Here is a 26,102-nt window from a genome sequence, read left to right as displayed (position 1 = left end):
TGGATGAAGTGACGAATGAATTCATCACACAAGAAGAAAAAAGGGGCTTCTGTTTGTTAGCCTGAAGTAAGTTTCAAACGTACCTAATCCATTTTTTACAACCAATGGTCAAGATTTGACCATATCTTGCAAAATCTAGAAGAGAATGAGTTTTGCAGAGCTCACTGAATATTTAGTTCTATACAGATTAAATGTTCATCAGTTTATCTTATACTCCATGCCAGGGTGTAAGTGTCCATACATGTTCTATGTGCACAGTTACGTAGCACACAGATTTTGCGCTTTTGATGTGCACACGTTGTGTTAGAACAATTGTGGTGTGCACATTCTGTGCTGTTTTGTGGCACTGAGGCTTTGCTTCTTGTGGATATAACATCTGAATTTATCACATTTCATTTCATCAATGCCCCGGTTTGATTTGTATTTTAACTCACAGTTCTGCCGTTGTTTTTTATGTTCCCAGTTTTCAATTTGAATAATTAAGAAGCATTGTTCATTTGTTGTGCTTCTGCTAGTTTCTCATCCTTACATCTGAAAATATCTTGCATACTTAATGCAGCTTAGTCCAAGTTGCCTACACCATATATATCTTGTGTCCATTGTTGTTCTCTACACTGATTTGCCAGGCTTATTATGACTTATCAACAAAGGTATTTGTTGTACATAAAGGGGTTTACTTGTCACTGTTGACAAGACAATAATGGGAAATCATTCTGTGCCTGGTGTATTTCAAGCCTTCAAGAAAACTGTTTGAAACACTCAAAAGGATTTCATATAATCCCATTTTAATGCGCAAATGTTTCAAAATTTTCTGCATCAGGAGGGGAACACCAGGGCCCTTCCTAACCACCCTACGTGATTGGATTAATTGTGTCATTTCAGAATTCCACTACCTCTATGCATTTGTAGTTCAATGTAAACTTTTGCACTCTTACATTTTTTCCTTATTCAGTTTTGTCAAGTTATATAAAGAAAAGCATTGTAACAAAGAGAAACGTTCGCAGAAAAATTCTCCTGAGAGGAGAAATAAAAAAGATGCAAGAATTCACACAGTCGAGAAAAAAATGACTCAAGGTGAAGCAGACAGAAAAAAATGCTCAAGAGAAGATCTTCTAAGGCCCCTCTGAATATCAAATGGTTCGTCCCTTACTTTATCAAACTAATTTTAATTTTAATATTAAACTAATGTTTTTTTTGGCAATGAAGTAAAATATCTATTCAAAAGTGGTAATTATATGTAAATTATTTATATTTCAAATAATATAAATAACCTACAGAGGAGTCGACTGTACAACATTCAAACACCCCAGCATGTGATCGAGGCAAAGTCGTTTGTGGTTCGATGACCAGTACGAATCAGAAGTATCAATCTTCCTAACTGACAACGGCCTTCGCTGTTTATCGAACTATACAAGCGACTGTGGATCGAGGTATCCGTGTATCGTTTGAATACGCAGGGCATCGTTCTTGTGGTCATGGCATCCGGTCGCGTCGAGTCCGATACCGTCCTGAACTGAGGTCAACCAGGGGTCATCTCAGGTTTTTCGGCAGACGGTAACTGACAACAATACAATGCATGTGATGTCGTCGCCCGGAAGTAACCAGCCACCGTTAAAACGCTGCGCATTTACATGTGGTATATCTCTGGGTGGAAGATGACATCGATCGCCCCGGGCGCGGGCCGGCCCCTCTACGTTTCTAGAGTTCGGGTAATCACATTCCCTCCGATAGCAGTGAGGGGAAAGCCAAGTCAGTGAAATAACCGCGGTGGAAGCTCCAAATCCCAGGATACAACACGGACTTTTTCTCTTTTATTTTGGTCGTGTTGGGTTCACGTTCAGATGTAGCTGTTGGTCCACAGGGAATGGAGTAATCTTGTTGTTGTTGTTGTTATTGTTGTTGTTGTTGTTATTGTTGTTGTTGATGGTGATGATGATGATAACGATAATAAAAAATATTAAAAAACAATGTGTCATTCCTTGCTGTTGTTTGTCGATGTTGTAGATAATTGTAAAAGAAAACTGTAATCGTGACCAAAAAACGACGTAGGTCGCCCAACGTCACTCCCGTCCTATATAATAGGACGGGAGTGACGTTGGGCGACCTACGTCGTTTTTTGGTCACGATGTCAGTTTTCTTTTACAATTATCTACAACATCGACAAACAACAGCAAGGAATGACACATTGTTTTTTAATATTTTTTATTATCGTTATCATCATCATCAACAACAACAATAACAACAACAACAACAACAACAACAACAACAACAACAACAACAAAATTACTCCATTCCCTGTGGTTGGTCCACAACTGTGGTGTTTTCAGATGGGGATTCCTGCCTTGTAACGGGCCGATGTTCAGTGACTTTATGACCTGTGGTGGAGTTAAAAAGACCACAGCTATGGACCCAAAGCTAGTTCAGACACAGGGGATTCGATCTCCGATGATGACGATGATGATGATTAAACATTTAAAAATGAAGAAAAATAAAAATATATTTGGACTCAGTAAAGTTGTTGTTGTTGTTGTTGTTATTGTTGTTGTTGTAGTTGATAGTATTTGCAGAAAAGGACAAATTATGTGCTGCAAAATTCAATACAGCCTCACTGTACACATGGAGGTAAGCTACCTCCATGCTATACACATGCGCTCCAAATTCAATACAGCCTAACTTTAGGCTGTATTGAATTTGCAACGCACATGCATAGTTAGGCAGCAACGCACATGTATAGTTGAATTTGCAACGCACATGTATAGTTAGGCTGTATTGAATTTGCGACGCACATGTATAGTTAGGCTGTGTTGAAATTTGCAGCGCATACTTTGTTCTTTTCTGCAAATAGTATCAACAACCACAACAACAATAACAACAACAATAACAACAAATTTACTGAGTCCAAATATATGTTTATTTATCTTCATTTTTAAATATTTAATCATCATCATCGGAGATTGAATCCCCTGTGGTTCAGACACCTACGGCAGTCTGTTGTAAGGGCCCTAAGCGTAAAATAATTGACATACAGTTGAAATAAACACAATTTCGCATTTTTGTTTCCGTCGACGTCGGAGAACTTAGCACTACATGTATAGCAGATAACTTACATCGTGGTTTAGAAAATAATAGCCTCACCACTGGCAGAAAGGAGATATCAATCATACAAAATTGAATAGAAACAGTCATATTCCGCTGGTTCAACCGATCGATTTAATTCTTTCTCTCATACATATACACCTAGTCATTCTCCATCGCAGCACGTAGAGTTCTTATCACAGCGCATGTTTACCACTATATGTAGCATATTCCAAGTGCAGTGGAGAATGACGATGACAAGTCAATAGGTACGCAAAGCGGCCTCACCTCCTCAGTGCTGCCCCTCTACAAATTTCTCCCTGCCTTGCAGCTGTCAGCATGGCATAGACTGTCATGACATGGACTGGACCCACACTTATACAGTACAGTACCGGCCCTGCTACTTCATTGACGCTAGATGTAAAATAACGGAGCCGGCCGTCCGCCAAAGGAGCCACTGCTGCATGCTGTCGGCCCGGGCTCCATCTTGCTAAAAAGGTCGACGACCTGCCGTCCTCCCACAACGCATTGCATCATTGGAACAACAGCGAGTGGAGCTCGGACAGACGCTTGCAGGTTGTAACGTACATGCGTAAATTGAATGTACCATGATGTTGGCGTTACATAACACTTTGGCATACTGTGGGAAAGAAGACTGCAGTGGGTCAATCCGTGTGAAAACTAAAGCTGTAAGCGGGTCACCTTCCCCACCGTGATCGGATTTTCTGGCACCAGCCTAAGCCAAGCCCAGAATAGGGAGTGGGCCTGTCAAGATCGGTAGGCCTATAGGCCTAATATGTTTGAGACTTAAAAACGCGGATTGAAGTTTTGTAATTATATGCTTTCATTGAGCAAGCCACTGAGGCCAAGTGAAAGCTCGCCCGAGCTGAAACTCACAGAGCGGGCTTTCTTGTTCAAGTGTCCCGAAAATTTTTGACAAACCCGAGTGAGAATAGGCCTATAGCAGAGTCGGTCACTGAAAATCGCCCTCACCATTAGGCCTAATACCTCACAACAAGGGATTGATGTTTCCACTTTGAGTTAGGCCCTCTTATCGACCGCAAAACAATAGCGCAGCGATCATGGTTAATTTCTAACGGTATGCCATTAAACCAGATTACGTAACAGAGCGCTCATTATGCATGCAAGCACATACATAACACAGAAATAACGCATGGCACTGACGCTCAGGTTCTAAATTTTCACAATTTTCAAACGATATTTCACGTTTTAAACACTCTGTACGTTTATGACACAAGCCGCACTCTATGACAGGTGACTTTACTCGCGCCGTACCAGTCGCGAAGCGGCTTTGAAGCATGGACCTACCACAAACAGTAAAATATGCTGTCGTCTGATTGGCTCCCAGAAGAGACAGGCCTCCACAACACCCAGTCTTTGCCAACGCCATACCCAAATTTTGTACCGCACATGGGAATTGCTGTATTCGTGTTTGAAACTGAAAGGGAATCGGGGTTCATCATACGCATTGCATCATGATGTACCTTTTTGTATGTTAGGTTAAGTTCGCAAAAGTCCACAAGACAAGCTCCATCCAATTTTTTTTTAAACAAATGAAATTTTGAAATAATTTACCGTAAGGCGCAACGCTGGGGAAGGTCAATATTTGACCTTCGACGTCTGCAGCAAAGCAAGGCAGTCTTTTTTTTAGTGCATGAAGATAGCATAGATGCGAAGTACAAACTCTTCACATATTTACTTTTTCCATATGCAAACCTTGGGACCAGAATCAAGTTTGTAAATGTAAGGAGATCGGCGCGATACGCCTTTTCCCCCTTTCTCTTGAATGTACTTAAAATAGTAGTTTAACGTGACAGAATTTCTATGTATAAATTACTTAAGCAATGTGAAATATTAAAATTCTGGATCACTCTCCTCAAAGATGGCAGAGACGATACAAACAGTGACCGCAAACAGGAGGTGACAACACCCATTCCACTCTCGGGGTTTACACTGTGAACTCTTCTGTTGCAGAGACATCTGCTGTGTGTGGACTACTCTGCGTTACGTCGCGGGCATAATATGACGCACATAGGCCATCACAAACCTTAAAACACAATCGGGACCGGTGACATGTCTCTGGTCGGTCGTGTACGACCTAACACGATGCACAACACAAGCGGATATTTAAACAACGTAAACAATGAGTAAAAATAACGAAGCTCAAAAATCGATTCTGTTTAACTGTCAACATGTTATAAATCGAAAATCGAATCGGGATTATGCTGCGATTCTTGTTTGTGTTTGTCACCAGTGTAAGCATTGTATCGAGCCTTCGGGAGGGTCAGGTAGTCACAATTATTAACCATAATAAACCCAAAACACTGGACCACGTTACATAATTAAAGAACAAAACATTCACTGACTATCAATAACACGCAGTACACAGATAGACTATGGAGGTAGGTCTCTTCCTACCTCCATGGATAGACCGAGTACTCCTGCTACCGTAGTGTATGTGTCTTTACAATTGTCTTGCAGTGTTCCTTGGAGGTTTGAAGAGAGACAGACTAACAAGGGAACATACGAAGTTGCCACTTACCCATAGACCGACTGCAAGTACAAATACAAAGTAGATCACTATCACTACAGTGTCCCAAGTTCCGATCGTTGCGTCTTCTGCCATCTTACTGGGTATTGCCGATTTGCGCAGTGCAAGATCTGTCTCGTCGACCTGTAGTTCAGCCGCTGTCCGGTCCGACGTTAGTTGCAGAGGATTGAGTCCAAACGCATACGCAAATGCACTAGTGACGTTCGATTCATTAGTTTGTAGCCAGCGGCCAGTTAATGGCCAGTGTGAGTGCACTGGCCTAGTACACGCCCACTTTGACAGCGTCCACTTTCACTGAGGTGGGTAGCTCGTGTGTGGCAGGAATGAGGGACAATATTAATGTACTCAAGATATGACGACGATGTTGCTGCCTGATCAATAATGGAAACATACCCTGAAAATTTAGCAAAGATGTGTTTTGGAGCAAACAGAAAGTATTTCTGTATCAATCACAAAGGGTGCTATCAAAAGCCTGCTCCCAGTACTAATTTACAAGCAACGCTAATGAATAATGCATGTTGTTTATATACACAGAAAGGGCATTGCAATTCGTGTCACTGAAAGGTGACGCAGTCCAGCCCAGTGGAGACAAGGCAGGGCGAAGCTTGTATAGCTGCGCAGCGCAGCTCAGTGTTTGCAATGTTTATACAATCTAAACGGCATGCGCAGAACTGTCACGCTACACTTGCTTTGATGACGTCGCAGGACTCTGAAGAGCGAAAATACTCATGAAAGTAGATTGGCGCTCGGGACGTAAAATAATCAATAATGATAATGTTATTCATAACCATTCAGAATCTAATGATAATTTGTTAAAATTCGTAATACATGGTCATTTTTTTTCAAATACAGACACAGAACAGACAGCAAAGTATCGGTACACACAACAAAGTCAAATCCTTGGAAGAAAGATCTATGGATCTCTGGCAAAAAGACCAAAAAGTGATGTCAGGTGTTTCGAAAATAGCAAGGTCATCCTGCCCCACAAGTGGCTCCCGCCATTTATCTAGCTGTAACTTAGAAAAGCAAAATATCTTCACTGCACTTTTTTTGAAACTTGTATATATTACTTGTACGAGTCCCAGGAATACAGCATGGTTTTCTTAAGGGGGCGCTACACCCAACACAGTGTATTTTGCTCAAAAATCCCTGTTTTTTCAAATATTTCATTCAATTTTTAATTAAGTTGTTAACCCAAGATAAAAACATTGGTTGAGTTCACATTTTAGCTTGTCAAGCAGTTGTAAGTTGCCTGATACAGATGTGTTAATTTATGCGAATGTATGTATGCAAATCACCGTATTTTCTGGCTTCTTTTTCCTTCCAATTTCAATATTTCCAAAGAATTTAACTTCACTCTGACAGGGTCAAATTTTCTGAAATTTTCACATTATCTTCTTTAAATGCTACATAACAAAGCAACTATTTTTTTTGGCAATAGAGTTCCCTCATTTTGAATAAGAGGCATTTTAATTTTGCTAATCATGATTTTAATAACTTTTTTAGTGTCAGTTTTTCAACCCTTGCCATTTTAGAATGAGGATAGATAGTGCCAAATAAAACAATCGTTTTATTCTACATATACTCTTTTTTCGTGAAATATTACATTTCAGAAAATAGCCTCAAGTTTTTGACTTAAATTAATTTTATCATTATTACCAAAATTGAGGTTTTTTACCCCAAATACACACCCACTTTATCCTTCGAGTAAACTACTGCTACCATACTAAACTTTAGACTCTCTACTTTCTGAAAATACGGTATATAGTATGGGGACCGGGCTTTCCTTGAAATCTTAAATGAGAAATATTCCTTTGAAAAAAAAATATGCTGGCAATATTCAGCTCCATGATTTACCTTAACGCAAAGTCGTACTCTGTCCATAGTTAGCCAACCAAACCGGTAAATTCGGCGGGGTAGTATACTTGCTCTTTGGACTGGAGTACTGTCGCTCGTTTGCTCCTATTCCGCTCAGCGCCTACGCACCCCATAGACGTCTCTCGCCCAAATTTTTTTGTTCAACGTGATGGCAGTAACATCTAAATATCTAAACCTACGTTCAAACTGTATATATATTTATCATATTTTATTTGTTTGTTCGCTTTATTTTACTTTAGCAGGAACTTGTATCGATAAGCAAGATGCATTTTAGGGTGTCATTACAAAACCCTACTCTTCTTTTATCCCTTGTTGAAAAAAAAAGTCTTAGCATCGTCGATTTTTTGCCTTTGTTGTACACTAACTATTCTGTTTCTTGTCCGCGTTCTTCCTCACTTATACACGTTGGATATAGTGGGGCAGAAGGTAGCCGGCGATGGATTTCTAAAAGAAATGATTGCGTCGAAAACACGGCATCTGCAAATACAAAATATTGTCAACGCAAATCGCATATATATCCGCTGTGTCGCCGTCACCTATTGTATTCACGTTTTCACACGTTTAATTTTAGTAGGCTATCCATTGAGTCCCACAGGCCTTACATCAAGGAAGACGATTTCCAATTGGAACATAGACAAGATCTCCTGATGAGTGACGCCGAGACAATTATGTATATTTCTTCAGTATAAGACTGAACAACTTGAAGTTGCCAGTAAACGCAGTTTGCTGTTGAATAGAAAATTTCGATTTCTTCAAGACAAAATTAGTCAATTGTGGAAATTACAGCAAAGAGCTTTGGAAAATCTTGAAAAACTTGGGAGCTCCCCTTAAAATAGCTTGTTCTACTATCACAAATATTGGCTTGGTTATAGGCAATAAGGTTTGTTTTGATAAAACAAAAGTTGCACAAAGCTTCTTCAGCACAAAAGCATTCTTCACTTGTTGACAAACTACCTCCTATGTCAGGTAAGTTTGGCATAGACCACGTCGAACATTTTTACTCAAACAAAGGAGTTGTACAATACAGTTTCAAACTTTCCGTTGTTAGTGATTCTGTTGTCTATAAGCATCTTTCCTCTCTTGACAGCACTAAATCGACAGGTTTTGACAATTTTCCAGCCAAATTTATTAAAGACGGCGCTGAAAAATTGCTGCTCCTCTAAGTCATGTTATTAATTTATCAATCCATCAACAAGTTGTTCCGAATGATTTAAAGAATGCCAAAGTTGTCCCATTTTACAAAAAGAATGACAAAACTTTTGAAGGTAATTATCTGCCAGTTTCTATTACAAGCATTGATTCTAAAGTTCTGGGGAGAATAATTTATGACCAGCTAGAAGAGTACGTACTGAACAACAACTTACTGTATGAATTTCAATCAGGAATTAGACCAGGATACTCTACTGATACATGCTTGATTTACATCACTGATCATATTAAACACCAAACTGACCAGGGTAAACGAACAGGGATGGTGCTTATCGACCTTCAGAATGCATTTGATACCGTGGATCATGGGATCTTATTAGATAAGCTTAAAGCGTTAGGCCTGAGTCACAAAACTGTTCGTTGGTTCAGTGCTTATCTGACTGGCAGACAGCAAGTGGTCAACGTAAATAATCATATGTTATCATTTATAATAATCAGATTAATTGTGGGGTGCCTCAAGGGTCGATACTGGGTCCGATTCTGTTTTCAATATATGTTAATGACATGTGTTCTGCTGTAAATTGTAAACTTCTTTTGTATGCTGATGACTCAGCACTGATGGTCTCTGACAAGGATATTGGTAAAATACAAAACGAACTAAGCTTACAATTGCAAAGTTTGAATGAATGGTTCGTGGATAACAAATTGACTTTACATCTTGGTAAAACGGACTCAATTCTTTTTGGCTCGAATCATTTCTTAAAAGAACAGTCTAAGCTGGAGATAGTCTGTAACGATACCAATGTGATCACCAAGGATACCGTTAATTATTTGGATGCCGATTTGGATCAAACACTATCAGGAGAGAGTATGGCCACACAAATTATTCAGAAGGTAAACATTTATCTTAAGTTTTTGTTTCGCAAACGTCACTTTTTGGACTGGAAAACACGTAAACTTCTTGCCAACAGTCTCATTAATTGTCTTTTTGATTATGCCAGTGCCTACTGGTATCAAGGTTTGAAGGTTGTCAGTAAACATAGACTACAAACAACACAAAATAAAATAATAAGGTTTGTTCTAGATATGCACCCTAGGGAACATATTGGGCCAGCTCACTTTGAATAACTTTGGTGGCTTTGTGTAGAGCAAAGAGTGTCGTATCTGAAACTGAATCTCATGCATAAAATAATAAGGGGTCAAGCTCCATCCTACCTGGCATCAAATTTTATTACCAGACAAACTGTACACAATTATGATACACGTTCTGGAAATAACTCAGTTTTTATCCCATGAGGAGCTAAATTATTTCAAACAAGTTTTCATTACTCAGCTTCGCAGTTATGGAATTGCCTTCCACGTAGTATAAGGAATATTGATTCCAATTACAATTTTAAAAAACAGTTAAAGCAACATTTGCAAGATTCTTATGTCGATCGTATCAGAAGAGATTTCATTTGAAATAGTCCAAAACTGCAGCACAGGAGCTTGAGTGACAGTGTGCGAAAGCTGTCGACCACAGCTTGTGGTTTTCGGCGTGGGTCCCATCTCAAAAATAGTGCCCTCTGGCGACGGAGTATGTAACAAACCATAACTGAGTCCCAACGCACGTAATTTATGTGACAGATACACAATTTGATAACTCGATCGCGAGATTTTGAATGCCAGTTCAATAGGCTGTATCTGTAAGAGGAAATGGGAGGGCGTCTCTTTGTTTTATACATATATGATGGTGCGGCAGGAAGGTGCGTTGGAGTGAATGGTGTTAAAATATTTCACCTACAGAAAGAGCCCTTAATTGTTATCCTCGGTTGTTGTTTGATAACTAAGATAGTATATAAAATTTGGGTTGAACATGCAACTCAAAGGTTTCGCGTCGTTAGATCGCACAAACAGCATATGCAAAAATCACCATCGGATTGAGGAAGCAATACTATCTCAAAGTATGCGTCAAGTAAGAATACCCTTTCATCCGTAAAACATATTTTCCTTTTTATGGTGTTTTTTGGTCCGTTATGTGGACGTTAAAACATTTCTGATATTTACCGTATGGGAAGTGTGTTCTTATGAAGATCACAAGCAACGGAAATCGATGCAACGTTCCTTGCTCTTCCATTCTCCAGACTCTGAGCCAAAGCATGATTTCCGCTCCGCGGCTGTTGCCCTAAATGGGCTTGTGGTTTACGACGATGTGTTGTTCTGATAAAATTCAATTCAAAACTCTTCAACGAACATAAGACAATTGCAAGTATTCTCCCAATGCGCATATCAAAGGATATTTATATGGCGGGCTCACATTAGCAATATTGGTTTAAAGTTTTCGAAGGATCACGTTATCCTTTAAGTTAAAGTGGATTGGTTTTCAATGTAATAAGAGGAACTGCCTTGCCCTCTGTTATTCCCATGTAAGGTATTCTTTTTTTTAACGCATCCCTTGACACCTTACTGATGTCAAAGATTTACTTCTGTCGCCTGTGTACGTCATTCAAGAGAAATGTTCGTCAGAACGCCGACGATTGGCTCTGTTGATGTGGAAAATATCAAAGGTACACAGGATGTGTGGGCAATTAGTGTGTTTTGCATGTACAACTTTGCGTGTCATAAATTGGCCATTTACCGACGTCGTAAAATATCCATGGAAACCTATTCTTGAATGATGTAGCTCTCTGTCGTGATGTTACTGAGATTTTTGAGTGTTCAGGGAATGTGGAGAAGGGTGAAAGTTATCCTGATTTGTACCGGCAATCTGTCAAGTTTCAAAGATATAAGCTGGCCCTCTCTTATAGTTTACACCATCACAGGTCGATTTGGCATTGTTTTTGATGATGTTTCCTATTATTATCATAAAAATGTTTATGAATATTAATATTATTATTAGTGTGCTCTTTATATATACTGTGTAGTGACTCTCGCCGTAGACTGAACCTGGGCAATGGTGTCACTTGTATATTTTGGCAAAGATTGTGAAACTATATAAGGGTTTCCAGAGGGTTGTTCACAGAAGCAGATTACAATGTGTAAAGGATGATTTTATAAATCATAATCATAATTTATTAATAATCATAATTATCACAGCGATGGGGTTTCCAGACGGTATTTACACAAAGTAGACGACATCGTTCTAAAAAAGTTTTAATATTCTGTAACATTCTTATTAATAATTTATTAATATTATTAATCATTTTTTTATGATAATTATAGGAAAATCATCAAAAACAATGCCTGATCGACCTGTGCACCATAAATTTCTTATCTGTTTTTGAAGGACAGAAACAAACAAAATCTGTATCATGGTGGTTTGACTATTTTTGGTCCATCAGGCTAATTATTTCCCGGTATCAAGTATGATGATTAATCTAGTAAAATGTTAAACAAACTATGCGATCGTTTTTCTCGAAACGTACACTTCAAAGACTATTCAGCTACAAAAGGAAGACTATGGTTTAAATTTGCCTCAATAAATCAGATACTTATTCCAATGTTTTGTTAATTTTCCACGAATTTTGTACTTTTAGTAAGGAATGAAAAAATACTCATTCTTTCTGTATCACGATTGGCATGTACACTCCAAACAGTATTTTTCTTCTATCAAAATATTTAAAAATATATCTATCAGACTCTGTACCAGGTCCTTTACACAACCTTTACATTTCTTTTTCACCCCATTTACTAGAAAAGTTAATGCCGAGAGTTTGAAAGATGTGGCTGCTTCCTAAACTACAGGCTATGCAATTGTTTGCATGCTGTTTAGAATAACACGCCAGGCACATGTAGCTTTGGAGAGAAATATTTAAGTTCTAAAATACTTGTTGACAATGAACGACTGTCCAAAAATCCTGGCGTATTATATCCATCAATAATTTACAGTATGGTGATCACAGAATCAGGTTTTTCAGCCCCTTGTGTCGCAAAATGCTCTAACTGAATATCCTCTATGGCATTGTCTTTGAAAGGGACACAGTCGTCGGAACTGCGCTCAAAAGTCCTATGTGACCCATACGACCGATGTAAATACAGTATCCAAGGTACGATAGTGATTTAAATTTGTGAAAGTTAAAACATGTCCGTCATAATCTACGTTGTATAATTTAGATGTTGCAGCTAAGATGATGTGGCGCATCTAGGTATCGTGTACGAAATACATTGTTTGTGAACAAGAAACTCGCACAGGCGCAATTCCGACGACTGTTTCTCTTCAAACGCAAGTCATAAAATTGTGACAACTCTGTGTGGGGCTGACATGCCATGCCAATGTCTATCACTGTCTCCCACACATGAACGATCTTCACTTTGATGTTACAGGAGTTTTTCGATGGACATACTATTTGACATTTCAATGATATAAATACGTATTCCTCTTTTTTGGTCAGTGGAGAACTTGATTAATCCTCCTATTCTTTGAGCGAGTTCGTAATAGAAATACCAGGAAGAATATCGTTCTTAAGACGGGAGGCTTAACAAACTTCTGATGAATGTTTAATGCAAGTCTGACACCCTGTCGCCTTTAGGTAGAGTATTCAAATGTGTCTTTACTTATGTGGTTAGAAAGGCTATCGATTTCTCTGCAGGATCATGAACATGATGGCGGCAACTATATACCATTGACTTTCAATTCTTCGCAGGTTATACGACTTCGTTTCACTGTATTCATCTGGCTCACATGCAATCGTCCACCATTACTTCTCTGAATGTATACAGTACGCTGAGATCCGTGAAAACGTTGTTTCTGCTTGGTGAAATAACCGTACTCGCTTTCGTCAAGTATCGACAATCGAAGTTTACAATTTAAAGTGCCCTTAGTCTTTTCGTAATCGTTTATTACATGCCTCGAGGTGAATGCAAATCAGTGCATTGATTCGAATAGGAGCATCCGGAATGTTAGCGGGTCGGTGAACGATGTACTGACCGGTTTCCATGGTTACCCGGGACAGTGAAGCCTTTCGATGTTTTCGACGTCAAAGTAGACGCCTAACGCTAGATGTAAAATATCTATTTTGACTTTCGTTAAAATCTGTTTGATGCTGGTCGATAATAGTAAAATTGTTTGAAAATGCCCTGCTTGTAAATAAATGTCATATAGATTAACTGTGAAGAGGCATGTAGTAAAAATATTATTGCCTGAATACATGGGTTTATGTGCCCTCGCAGCAGGAGACAATTTGCCCCTCTGGCGTCGGGCAAATTACCTCCTGCTCTCGGGCACCTAAACCCATGTATTCAGGCAATAATATTTAGAGGTTATTACCCAATATCGCCTGTTCCTGTGTCGTATCAGCATGAGTGTCATTTGTGCTGCGTCAGACACGAGACGAAGTCGAGTGTCTGACGCAGCACAAATGACACTCATGCTGATACGACACAGGAACAGGCGATATTGGGTAATAACCGATTTATCATATACCCATGCCCATAATTTTAGGGAATTTTTACTAATAGAACGAAAAACCTTAAATTTTGAGGCTTTACTTTATTACGCCTTGCGCATAAATATCAGAATGTTTATGTGAACAGGCTTCATTCATAAAGTATACGACGAAGATGTCAACATCACGCGCGACATCGCTGCAAGTCGTCCATATCTCAATGAAACCCAAGAAGAAAGACACCGGGATACAAAAATCGTCATACAGAAGGAACATTTTAAGGTGCAATATGCTACAACTGTAACCGATCAAAAACTGCTGCAGCTTTAAATCTATCCTGATTTCGGTCGTCGTACGGCACGGAACTCGCGCGGTGAGGGGACGCCATTTTGTTAGTTTACCTTTAGAGTTGCCATGTCAACAGTCGTCGCGCGCGCGACATCGCTGTCACGCCACGCGCTCACTACCTGTTTAGTGGAGACCGTGCACATTGCCGGCGCCGTGCGAACGGCAGAATGTTTGCTACGACTTGACCAAAAAATACCATGGGAAAACATTTCAAGACTCAACGTGATATTTCCGTATTTTGCAACCAGAAATACCCGTGTTCCTCGAAGCCCTTCAAGTTTTTACGTCGGCGACATCGCTTCGCAGGCGGGGAGCGGCAGCCATTTTGTTGTTTTCGTTGTTTACCAACAAACTGCTAATGTAGTTCGGGAAAACTCTAAAACTGATGACGTTCATCGTGCATATCTAGACGTTTACCGTGAAATATCACGGCTGATATTTTACGTTGAACGTCACTAGGATGTAGCAATATGGGCATGGGTATATGATAAATAATACTATAGGCCTATATTGGTTTTGATTCATTGATTTCTTTCTCTGGCAGATATATATGTGTTTCCAGTTCAGTGTAGAAAAGAGAGGAATTCGGATTGATCATATTTCTAATGCTCTTATTGATGAGTGCACTGGATAGACTGAGTTTGGGAATGTATCCTTTGGTCGAAGTTATCGTAAATATTGTTGTCTGTTTTGAGGATAAAATGGTTACTTCGGACGTGCTTGAATTGAAGTTTGACCTATCTAGTTGAAAGTTCTCACATCCCACTTGTTTTAATGATGCAACTCTTATATGTGCAAAGGGGTAACTTAAACAAATACTGCGACGAAAGTGACGAAAGGAGATTGCTCAGCCCCCGTAAATTTGCATATGCCCATATATGGCAATAGAAGCCTGTCAGTCATAGAGCGTTAGTACCACCACACGGTATTGGTGGCGTACTTGTTTTTTCTCGATCACCAAAGTGAAAATCAGTGATTGGCAACAAACAATCTAAGCTTACATGTTAGTAATTTCCTCAAGCAAGATGCTAGATGTGAATACATGGACACTGCTTTCTATAGGCCTACCTCCTCAACTCTGTGAAATCACAAAATCAACTCACCCTTTCCTGTTGTATTGCTCCCATCGTTTGTGTGTTTGCAGGGACAAATGTCCGTGAAGCCTACAATACGTTTACAGAACTCTGTTCACTGATACATATTGAAATTAGTGATACGAACATATGTTAGGAAAATGTCCCTGACCTCAAACATGTCCAGTTGCTAAAGGTACAGTAAGGCAGGCGGTCAATGCTAAGTCTGACAATATCCAGAGCCTGTAATGGGACGCTTTTATGTAAAGTTATATGGACATTTTTGAAGTCAACGTATCAGTACTGCACCTTAGCACTGCAGTCCCTCCACCATCGGTCTAGTTATCCAAACTGCATGGACAAGGCATGATATGGATTGTTCTCGGAATTTATCTCTTTTCTCACCAATGAGAAGCGAACGACTTGCCTAACTTGGATTAAACTCTTGATTCAGAAATGTCAACTTTAAAATCCATATTGAACACTCATTTCTTTTTCGATTTCACATCGTTTGTTGGATTATTAAATGCAGCAATTTTGTTACCTCTTATACTTGTCACACGTAGGTGCAGTATACACAAAACTTAAAATTTTAAAACAAATCAGAGTCTGAAGTCGTTTGAAGGTAAAGCGACCTCCAATTTGCGATATTTTAACTGCATGGGAAATGTGAAAATGATGCACTTTAAACGGTAAAAATAACATGTAAATAACATGTACAACATTTACTAAGGTGTCACTTATTGTTTATCAATATCAAGCTTAACCAACCGTGTTTCTAAACCCATTGCGCAGGGACTGTGACCTAAGCGACATTTGAAAGTATGCGCCTGCTTTTACGGACAAATGCCGATATTTAAAGGTCGATGTCGAATTTTTCAGCAATATATGATTATGTTCGGATAGGTTAAAGGTAGAGATTTAGAATAATGTTTGTGTTTTTCATCCTTTGTCTTCTGTCTTATCGCATGTCTCGTTAGATAGTGATGCTTAAATGTGTGTGATATGTTATGTCGTACGATGAGTTTTGTCTTATCTTGTTCTCTCAATAAAGACTACTACTGTTCAAGGAGATTGAAATAAATAACTTTCAGTTTACTAGGCTATTCAAGGCATGCATTTATTCAAGGATGTCAATCAACTGAAATACATTTGTCAATATTCATCAATTCCAATTCAGGAGGAATGTGACGCAAAATGACAATAATTGCTAAATCACGTTTGAGGATGAAGGGTAATTTTCTTTTCACAGGAAGTGTCACATACTTGTGAACGTTATAAGGTACCGCCACCATCAATCAAATGACAACTGTCATATTTTTTCGATTTCCGTATGTTTATCTAGAAGACGTCAGATATCAAGTCTGAAAATAGAAAAAGAAATATATGTCATACATCAAAAATAGTATGAAGACGGAAGACGACATCAGTGCATTCAAATATCATAATAAAACGATTTTGAAAAGTACATACTTACCCTACTTGATGAAAGAGACTGATATTACACAGCGGCTGTTTGCAATTTCTCCAATCCAATTGCTTGAATCGTAATGGTCCCTGTACCAAAGTCCACACGATTTCCCAATGCCTATGAGTATACCATCTTTACTCATTGACACATCGCTAACAACGCCATTGTTATCGACTTTGATCCACACACCGTTGATGTCCTTCACTCTTCACTCTTGTTTTTGTCAGCGACAATTTTTGAGATAAAACTTCCAATACTATCACTCTAGTCAAGGGTATAGGAGGATACACTCGGTTACAAGAATAAATGCAATGACGTCACAGAAAGCTTGATAGAACGTCATGAAAAATAAAATTAGGCCATATTCATATTTCGAGCTCTAACTCGTCTTGAACAATAATAAATATTTCTCATCCTATGATATGACCTATTCCATCATGAGTGAATGAAAAACCCAACTGTCACGCAAACTGTTTCATATTTACTATGCTCTATCCCTTTGGCTTGTTCCCATTTTAACCAGTTCAAACAAATTGAAGACGTCAAGAAAGGGACGAACTGTGAGCAAAGATTTGAGTGTGAAGAGCTTTATTTGATTCAATATTTGGCTCATTGACGACATTTACTGTATCACCCAACATTTTGTGTTGTGAAAGATGATAAAAAAGTACATGAAAATAGCACGTAATTATCAGCCTATCATTATAAACATCGCTGTTAATTAAGTCTCAATTTTATAACAAAGATGATTCACTTATTTTTATATGTGAAATGATGTCTCAGTTGCTTAACATGTTTATGATAATTACGTTAAAAACGTTAACGTCTACACAGTGTAACATAATCATATTATAGCATTTTTATATATAATCCCATGGTATTTTTCGCTGTTTGACGTCATCGTATACGAGTGTTTTTCGCGGAGCCGTACAACTTCGAGCCGATCGGTTTATCACTGTAAGTATACGTAAATTACCTATATGCTCGTATGAATGCATGTATGTAACATGTGTAGCTATAAAAGACAGCCAGATGTACAGAAGACAGATACTGATATCGGCTTTCATAGTATCTACGAAACCTTGTATCAGACCTGTGTTTTTCTCGTGTTTTCTGAACCATTTTCTACATTTCCATAAAAAATAAGATGAGGGTAGTCTTTGCAAATATTTATAAACGAAAACTTTTGTGGTCTCAGCATGTCGACTGTAATTTTTGTATGCACGGATACTTATTTCATTGCCAGGCGTTGTCGTCACAGGTTGTACTCCAAATATAAATACAGGCTACCATTACATTCGTCTCCTTTTTATTTAGATAACGCCCCAATGCCTGGCACACGATGTTGTGTGGACTAAATACGACAATGTAAAGATCATAATTCACTGCAGTGTACGAATCGTGACTGTTTAGATCCAATTTTATGCTTTATTTGTGAAAAGAGGTATTCTCGATAGGGACTTAAATATTTGCTGCTGACAGATACTTTAGCGACAATTCCTACTTCCTAAGCCGCACTATTCTTTCCTTTTCATTTGGCATATTTCCAGAGAGACAATCTCGATCATATTACTTTTTCCTCAGAAAGCCAAACATCTCTTGCATGACTTGGCCTGACATCACTGTTACAACTACGACTATTATGACTTCTGTATGGACTCTGAGAACACTCTGACTTAAACTTTTAGTTACGTCACGGTAATATTTACATCGTTCTTCAGTTTTATACTAGAGATGTGAAAAATGTTAGAAGAATAAAATTCGAATTCCTAATTTTGTATTTGTTTGTAAATTTGAATGTCTTTGTACACAAAAGTATACTGTCATTCAAATTCATATCAAATGCATTGCGTCTTTTCCACATCATAAAATTCACCTATCATTTTTTCTATTCATAGACGCATATGTTATCATTACTGGCGTCAATTGTATATATAAACAACGTGTTTCGGTTTTTTCAAGTCGTAGTATCCCCTTCTCTTGCACATTCCTGATGTAATAACCGATCTCTGCTTACGTCTGTTACAATGGCATTAGTGCTGTAAACTCATCTGAAATGGCCGAGCTTTTTAACACATATTTTAAGTCAGTTTATATTGAAGATACCAGAGGTGATTTTCTTGAACTCAAAAATTTAATAAATCACTGTTTAACATCATCCTTACAGTCGAAGAAGTGACATATATTTTAGATGATTTAAATCCTAGAAAAGCTTTTGGTCCAGATGGGATTCCCATCCGAGTTGATCGTGCGTTCTCTGAACAACTTGCGTTTTCCCTCACTTTTTGACAAGTCACTTCAAACTGGTATTTTCCCCTCTTTGTTTAAAGGGGCAACGTTGTTCCTATTTTTAAATCTGGGTCTCAAAATGAGGTCAAAACTTTTCGTTCAATATCATTTCTTCCAGTCTTCGGTAAGGCTTTGAGAAAGCAATTTTTCCTCTCATTTACAATTATGTACAGAATTCACTTGATATCAATCAACATGATTTTGTAAAAGACCGCTCCACTGTTACTAATCTTTTTTTATACACTGAATATTTTTCCACTGTTCGCAATAATCTGGGCCAAGTTGACTCAATCTATCTCGACTTCAGCAAAGTATTCGACTCAGGTAACCACAGGCTCTTACTTTATAAACTCTCACATTGTGGTTTCAATGGCAATATTTTCATTGGTTTCGTATCTTTCAAACAGAGTTCAGCGGGTAACAATTAACAGTCATTTTTTTTCCTGGTGCAACGTTACCTTTTTTGCCCCCAAAGGATCCCAACTAGGTCCTCTCTTGTTTATATAGTACATAAATGACATCAACACATCCGTACATTTATATTGTACATAAATGACATCAACACATCCGTATATTTATATTGTACATAAATGACATCAACACATCCGTGTATGACGCTGTATGCAGATGATTCAAAATTATACAAAAAAGTTTTGATACTGAGGGTTGCAGGTTAGTATAACAAGATCTCAAAACACATTGAGAGGTGGTGTGCGGTATGGAAATTGAAACTAAATTGTAAAAAGTGCATGGTAATTTCTTTTATGAACAAAAAAGTGCCTATTTCATATATATAACTACACACTTAATGGTGAGATTGTAGATAGAGTGACATCAGTTAAAGATCTCGGTGTACATCTCACTCACAATCTCAATTTCTCCACCCACATAAAATGCTACCACTCTCAAAGCTTTTAAATTATTGGGTTTTATCAAACGTATTTCTAGCAAGTTTTACAATGTGAATATCCTTAAGATTTTATACATAACACTTGTAAGGAGCCAACTTCAGTAAGCCAGTCAGGCTTGGTCTTTACATCAACATTACCTTATCAATCGACTTGAAAGGGTTCAGTGTAAATTTGTAAAATACTTGTGTGGCGGAGTTGGCATGGTTTACGCATCAAATAACTACAAGCCACTTTGTACATTTTTCAAACTTCCGCTTTTACAGGAGCGTAGAAAGTTTTTAGGTATGACTTTCTTTTATAAATGTATGTTTTCTTTTTAAAAATGTTCTGTTTTAGAGAATATATGTTTTAATGTACCGTCCCGTTGTTTACGCTCTGTACAGCTTTTTCAACCTAACAGTATCTTAGAATAATGTGCGCTCGTATGCATTCCTACAACGATCTATGAAATTTTTAAATACAGGTTTATAGAATCAGACTTTTGATGTTTTTAGTGGTAGGTATGGTAAATTCCGCAGATACGATTTATTCGTCTTAAATTTGCTTGCTTTCCTCAGTTTTTTTGGTCACTTGTTTGTTATTTATTTTTTGGTTCTGTGTTTTGTATCGCATTCTTTTTATTTTTTCCGGCTGGAACTGTAGTTTGGCGCAAGCTAGTTGTTCCTAGTCAAATAAAATAAAACAAAAAATTAAAATGATGAAAAAGAAACTCCATTATTAACTTTTTTCAAAAAAAAATTGGCATATCTATCGGGCAGAATAAAATCATCTTCGGAGTACACTCACGGATACACACACATACACAAATACATAGACACATTCACTCATAAATAGATGGATTGATAGATAGATAGATAGATAGATAGATAGATAGATAGATAGATAGATAGATAGATAGATAGATAGATAAATAGATAGATGGATAGATAGATAGATACTTACAAATGTACATATACACAGGTACCTACCTACATTCCTACCTACCTACACTCTCCACACAGAGCTAGAGAGTCTCTGGGTCGTTGACCACGCGGCCCCATCAGTGTGGCTCTTGGTCAGTCTCCCTAGTTTGGTTATAATTATTCACGCCTAGCAGATTGACATACATGCATACATACCTACCTACCTACCTACCTACCTACCTACCTGCCTACCTACCTACCTACCTACCTACCTACCTACCTACCTACCTACCTACTTATGGTAAAGTGTTGGGTTTTTTAAATGGTAAGTAAACTTGGATAAAGAGTAACAAGAGGCAGTATGTCCTTAACAGATTTATTCGGAAAATGGAAGCTATAATGTATCTTGCGGATAAAGATTAGAATAAAGATTAGAACATGGAATCAATCTCTCTCTCTCTCTCTCTCTCTCTCTCTCTCTCTCTCTCTCTCTCTCTCCCTCCGAGAGAGAGAGAGAGAGAGAGAGAGAGAGAGAGAGAGAGAGAGAGAGAGAGAGAGAGAGAGAGAGGAGAGGGAGGGAGGGAGGGAGGGAAGGAGGGAGGAGGATGCATAAACCAGTGAGAGCTAGTCGGATTAGTTGGCGTGTGTCGTCGGTAAGCTCTTGCATTAGAGGTCAAAATATTTCTTGCCAACAGTAGAGGCTCTAAAATATTATACTGTGTTGTAACTACGAAAAATGAAAATAAATCATCTCCCCAGGCTCCTTTCCATTAGTTACGCTCATTCCCCTATCATTTCCGGTTTACAGTACTGAATCGCGCAAGCACAGTGTGCTGTGGGAAACAAAGAGTCGATGCACTTGAATTAAAGGTTGAAAATTTCCAAGAAGAACGCCAGCCGTACAAAGAGAAACATCGAATGGACCTCTGTTTTTTATAAGTAGCTCAGATGGCAATTGTACAGACAGATTACCTCACCTTTTCTGGTTGTTGGCGCACGAAGCTGCATTCTGAAAAACATCTTATTTACAGCAAGCTTGTAACCGAACGGGTCGAATCTGATAGAATGATAAAGACTAAACCTAAAGGTGTCCCTTGTTCTAATCTTAGGAAATCTATTTTCCTTTTTGGTTACTTCTTCTGCTTACACATTATATTTCTATTCGATAATTTTATAAAATAGTCGTAATATAATTGACATGTAAAAATCACCATTTTATCAATTCCATGTGGTTTTTGGTTGTTCTATATCCAACAAAGTATGTTTGCACCGTTATGTCAACAACTTTGAGTATCACCCTAGGCTGCATTCAAATTGTGAAAGGCTGAGTTTTGGAGTTCGGGATATGCGCAGAAAAAAGTAAAGGTATTGAAACACCATTAATGAGAAAGGAGTGTACCGAGAAAGTAGGCAATATGTATTTTTTTTAATTTTAAAAAGGAGACTAGAATGAACCTGCGATTATATATCCTTGACCGCTTTTTTCAGCGTGATCCCTCCAACCAACATCTCAATGATGGAGTTGGTTGACACGTCAGCCAAAAAACAATTTCTTCGGTTTTTACGTAAAAATCCATCTATAAAAAGTATTAAACACCTTGTTTCCAAGTTATCAGATGGTCAGACAATTTTGGGTAACTTAATTAGTTGTGAATTGGAACAAAAGCCACTGAAACATCTGCGGCTTCTTTAAAACGCCAACAGAGAGGCAAAGTCAGGATCATGATGCATTCTTTATTAAGACTTGATGATCAAGTTCCGGTATTGCAAATGCAAACTTTGCATATTGACGACTACATTCAGAAATACGTTCATGTGATTTGCGAGGTAGGAGACAACAGAGTGGCAATGGGCGTTAGTAGATCTATCTGTCCAGCCTTCTCGCTTTAACTCTTTGACTTACATAATATAAAAATTAAATGATTATTTGCTTGCTGTCAAAAGAAAGACACATTTCAGCATACGTGTGCCTTTGCGAGTCACGTGTGACATTGCTGACAAATTATGCTTTATTTACTATGTGCCAATTTGGTTAAATAGTAGATGTAAGGCACCATTGAATGACTTCAAATCTCAAAAAGTCAGAAAAGTAAAACAGTACCTTTTCAAGAATATATATATACGTGTGTGGAATGAGGTGCCTCTTATATATATATATAGGTAACAGTAGTGACCGTGGGAAAAATCGTTTCATTTTAGAACTTTTCATATATAAATAAATATAAATATTATATATATATATATATATATATATATATATATATATATATATATATATGAGGCACTTCATTTATATATATATATAAATGAAGTGCCTATATATATATGTATATATATATATATATATATATATATATATATATATATATATATATATATATATATATATATATTATATTTATATATCCAAAGTTTCTAAAATGAAACGATTTTTTTCCCACGGTCACTACTGTTACCTTTTTGAAGATCAACACACATACAAATAAATGAAACGCCGAAGTAGACTTCTGAGGCAACTCATTATACACGGAAGGTTTCGGTTGTCCCCCCTTTCAAGAAATCAGTCACTTACTATTAGACAATTATTGCAAGAAAAAACAACACAGCCAAAAAGGGAATAACAAATGTAAGGAGGAAAGTTGTTTCACACGTTGATACTTCCATTCTCCCTATTATTGACTTGGAATTAATTTGACTAAGTTTGTATCTTGGCATCAGTCTGGGACCAACTGGTAAAAGCACGATCGGAATTATATTAATTGTAACGCAATTGAAAGTATAATCGACAAACTACATAAGTTATAAGCTTACATTTACAGGCAGGCTTAAATCACTGACAAAGATGACTCGGAATGGCAGAGACGTATTAATATTTCCGCCTAGAATTGCAATGACAGCTTTCTGGTCAGTATGTTCTGCACCAAATTAGGTTATGCATCAAACTGAACGACGTTCTTTTAATCTTAGATCTAGGATAAATATACAATCGTGCTTTGCGTTAAACAATCAATCGATGTCGATCTTCGTCACGTTGAAATTACAGATATATAATAAACTCATATTTTGGCAAGTTGTGATAGTTATGTAAGCTACAGCGCCATCAATGCATTGAGTGTATCCGTCACCATGATTATAGAGGTAATCCCGTAAAATGATCGGTTTGATATCTGTCCCTCCTTGTGCGTAACAAAATGGATAACTTTGAATGATTAACTTTCCCATCATAGTTGAAGATTCCATGCAGAAAATGACATAGCCTTATTGTGAGGGGGGAAAACCATTACAGTTCACCGAATTCTCACACAACTTTTTTTCGAATTTTACAGTTTTGATTAATTTTGATTTTATTGAATAAGCTTGTCATTGTGAGCCTTCATCTCATTTACTATTTTTTCAAATTCTGTAAACTTAAATCGGTACTTTCGATGACGGGACTTTGTCCGCTACCCTTAATCAGAAACACGCAATCAATTAATATGACAACGCTTATAACAGAGACTAAAAGAGAACCGAAAACGTAAGATGGTAACTTTCGCCGGAGCACATCGGCCTGCTCTTCGTAGCCTTCACCGGGCTGAGAGAACTTCTCAGATTCATGCGTGTGGTCGCTTGTATTCGTCGCCGGGGAGGAAATCTCCACTAGTGACGGAGATGGCGGAACTGGCGTTGTCGTCGAGTTATTGTTGGGAACCGGTATTGTTGGCATGGCAACCGTCGGTGTCGATAAGATGGTCGACTGTCCTTGCAACGTTGTCATGGCAAACATTGTCGGTGCTGTATATGTAAGAGAGTACAGGACGTCGTTACATAAAAGTATAAGCGATACCTGATGTACTTTAGAAAGGAAAATATTGAAAACTTGTAATTTATACTTTTGTCTCGGTAAGTGACATTGTGTATCTTAGTGAGTGAAAAAAAGAGGAATGAAATAGCCTAGTATTACAACATTTATCAATATTATTGTAACGTACACGCGTATGTCAGTTCCTAAACCAAATAGATAATAAACATGTTGCATGTTCCATTCAAAATCTGGTATGTCCTTTATAAACGAACAGCAAAAGAGACAGAGGATTGACAAAAACAAAATATTATGATACCGTAGAAATTACATATCAAGCATGCAAATATTGATTGTTGGACATTGTTCTTAAATCTGAATACGGGCTGAGAGTTTGTTAAAGGACGCTGATGGCCCAATCGACAAAATGCCACGATTATTTCTAAAAACGAAAAATGGAGTATGTGGCCTGTGTAAAGCAATCAAATATTGCGTAAACCACCTAAAAAGGTTATCAAAGCCAAAACATTTAGGGTAATTGATTAAGAGGCATGAGCTTTAGTGTTACATGACATTTTCATTATTGTTGTCGTAGGAAAGTGATTCATTTTTGTCGTCTTGTAAAGGGTGTTGAAATACTGCGTTATGGTTTCGCTTACACAATCCATTTTGCATTATATGGAATTACATGTAAGTCTAAACAATAGGCTTATACCAAAACATTAAATGCACATACATGCTGTGCTCACAAGTCGAATACCGGACTTTGCAATGTGATTGTTAGGAGCAGAACAGGAAACTGCGTCTTACAAAAAACAAAAATCAAAGATTGCAACTAATTGAGCTTATACTTCTTAATGAATTTTGAAATTGATACTTTGCTCGTCATGTCTGCTTCGTACTTTGGTCTGGAACTTAAATCTTTATCATTCGTCGCATATTGTATTTTTTGTTTCATTTTCATGTATTCCTTTCTTACTGGAAGAATGTACACGTCAATTTTACAATTCAGAATGCCCGTTACTTTGAGTGGTGAATAAATTAGATATATATATGGTAATTAAAACATATTACGAATGATAACATTCATCAATACTCTTATGTCGTTGGTATCGGATCGTAATGGGTTGTAGGGATTTAACTTGTACGCATCTTCGAGTTTGTATTCACTGCGGGCGAGAATTCTTAGATAGCGAAAGCGAAGCCAAATTGGAAAAAGGAAAGGAGTAAGCACCTGATTTAATGTTGGAAGTCACACAAAACGTTAAAACGACAGTATGGGAACAATGG

General features: G+C 37.8%; 1 protein-coding gene across 4 annotated transcripts in view; it reads right to left on the bottom strand.

Annotated features, from left to right (window-relative positions):
* Window positions 1-5,919, bottom strand: part of LOC139144837 (sodium/glucose cotransporter 4-like) — a 44,795-nt gene extending 38,876 nt beyond the window's left edge. The window contains exon 1 of one of the 4 annotated variants that reach the window (XM_070715632.1): window positions 5,639-5,919. In XM_070715632.1, coding sequence (XP_070571733.1) covers window positions 5,639-5,722 — 84 coding nt within the window. In that variant the 5' untranslated portion in view covers window positions 5,723-5,919. Of the gene's footprint in view, window positions 1-3,363; window positions 3,573-5,638 lie in introns of those variants that run through there. The other 3 variants (XM_070715631.1, XM_070715634.1, XM_070715633.1) reach the window with 3 other exon arrangements.
* Between the last annotated feature and the right edge of the window lie 20,183 nt (window positions 5,920-26,102).

This window comes from Ptychodera flava, chromosome 12, assembly GCF_041260155.1.
Source record: "Ptychodera flava strain L36383 chromosome 12, AS_Pfla_20210202, whole genome shotgun sequence".
In the NCBI taxonomy this organism is placed as follows: Eukaryota; Metazoa; Hemichordata; class Enteropneusta; family Ptychoderidae; genus Ptychodera; species Ptychodera flava.
The sequence above is the reverse complement of the archived record's forward strand: the minus strand, read 5'-3'. Positions and strand labels throughout refer to the sequence as shown.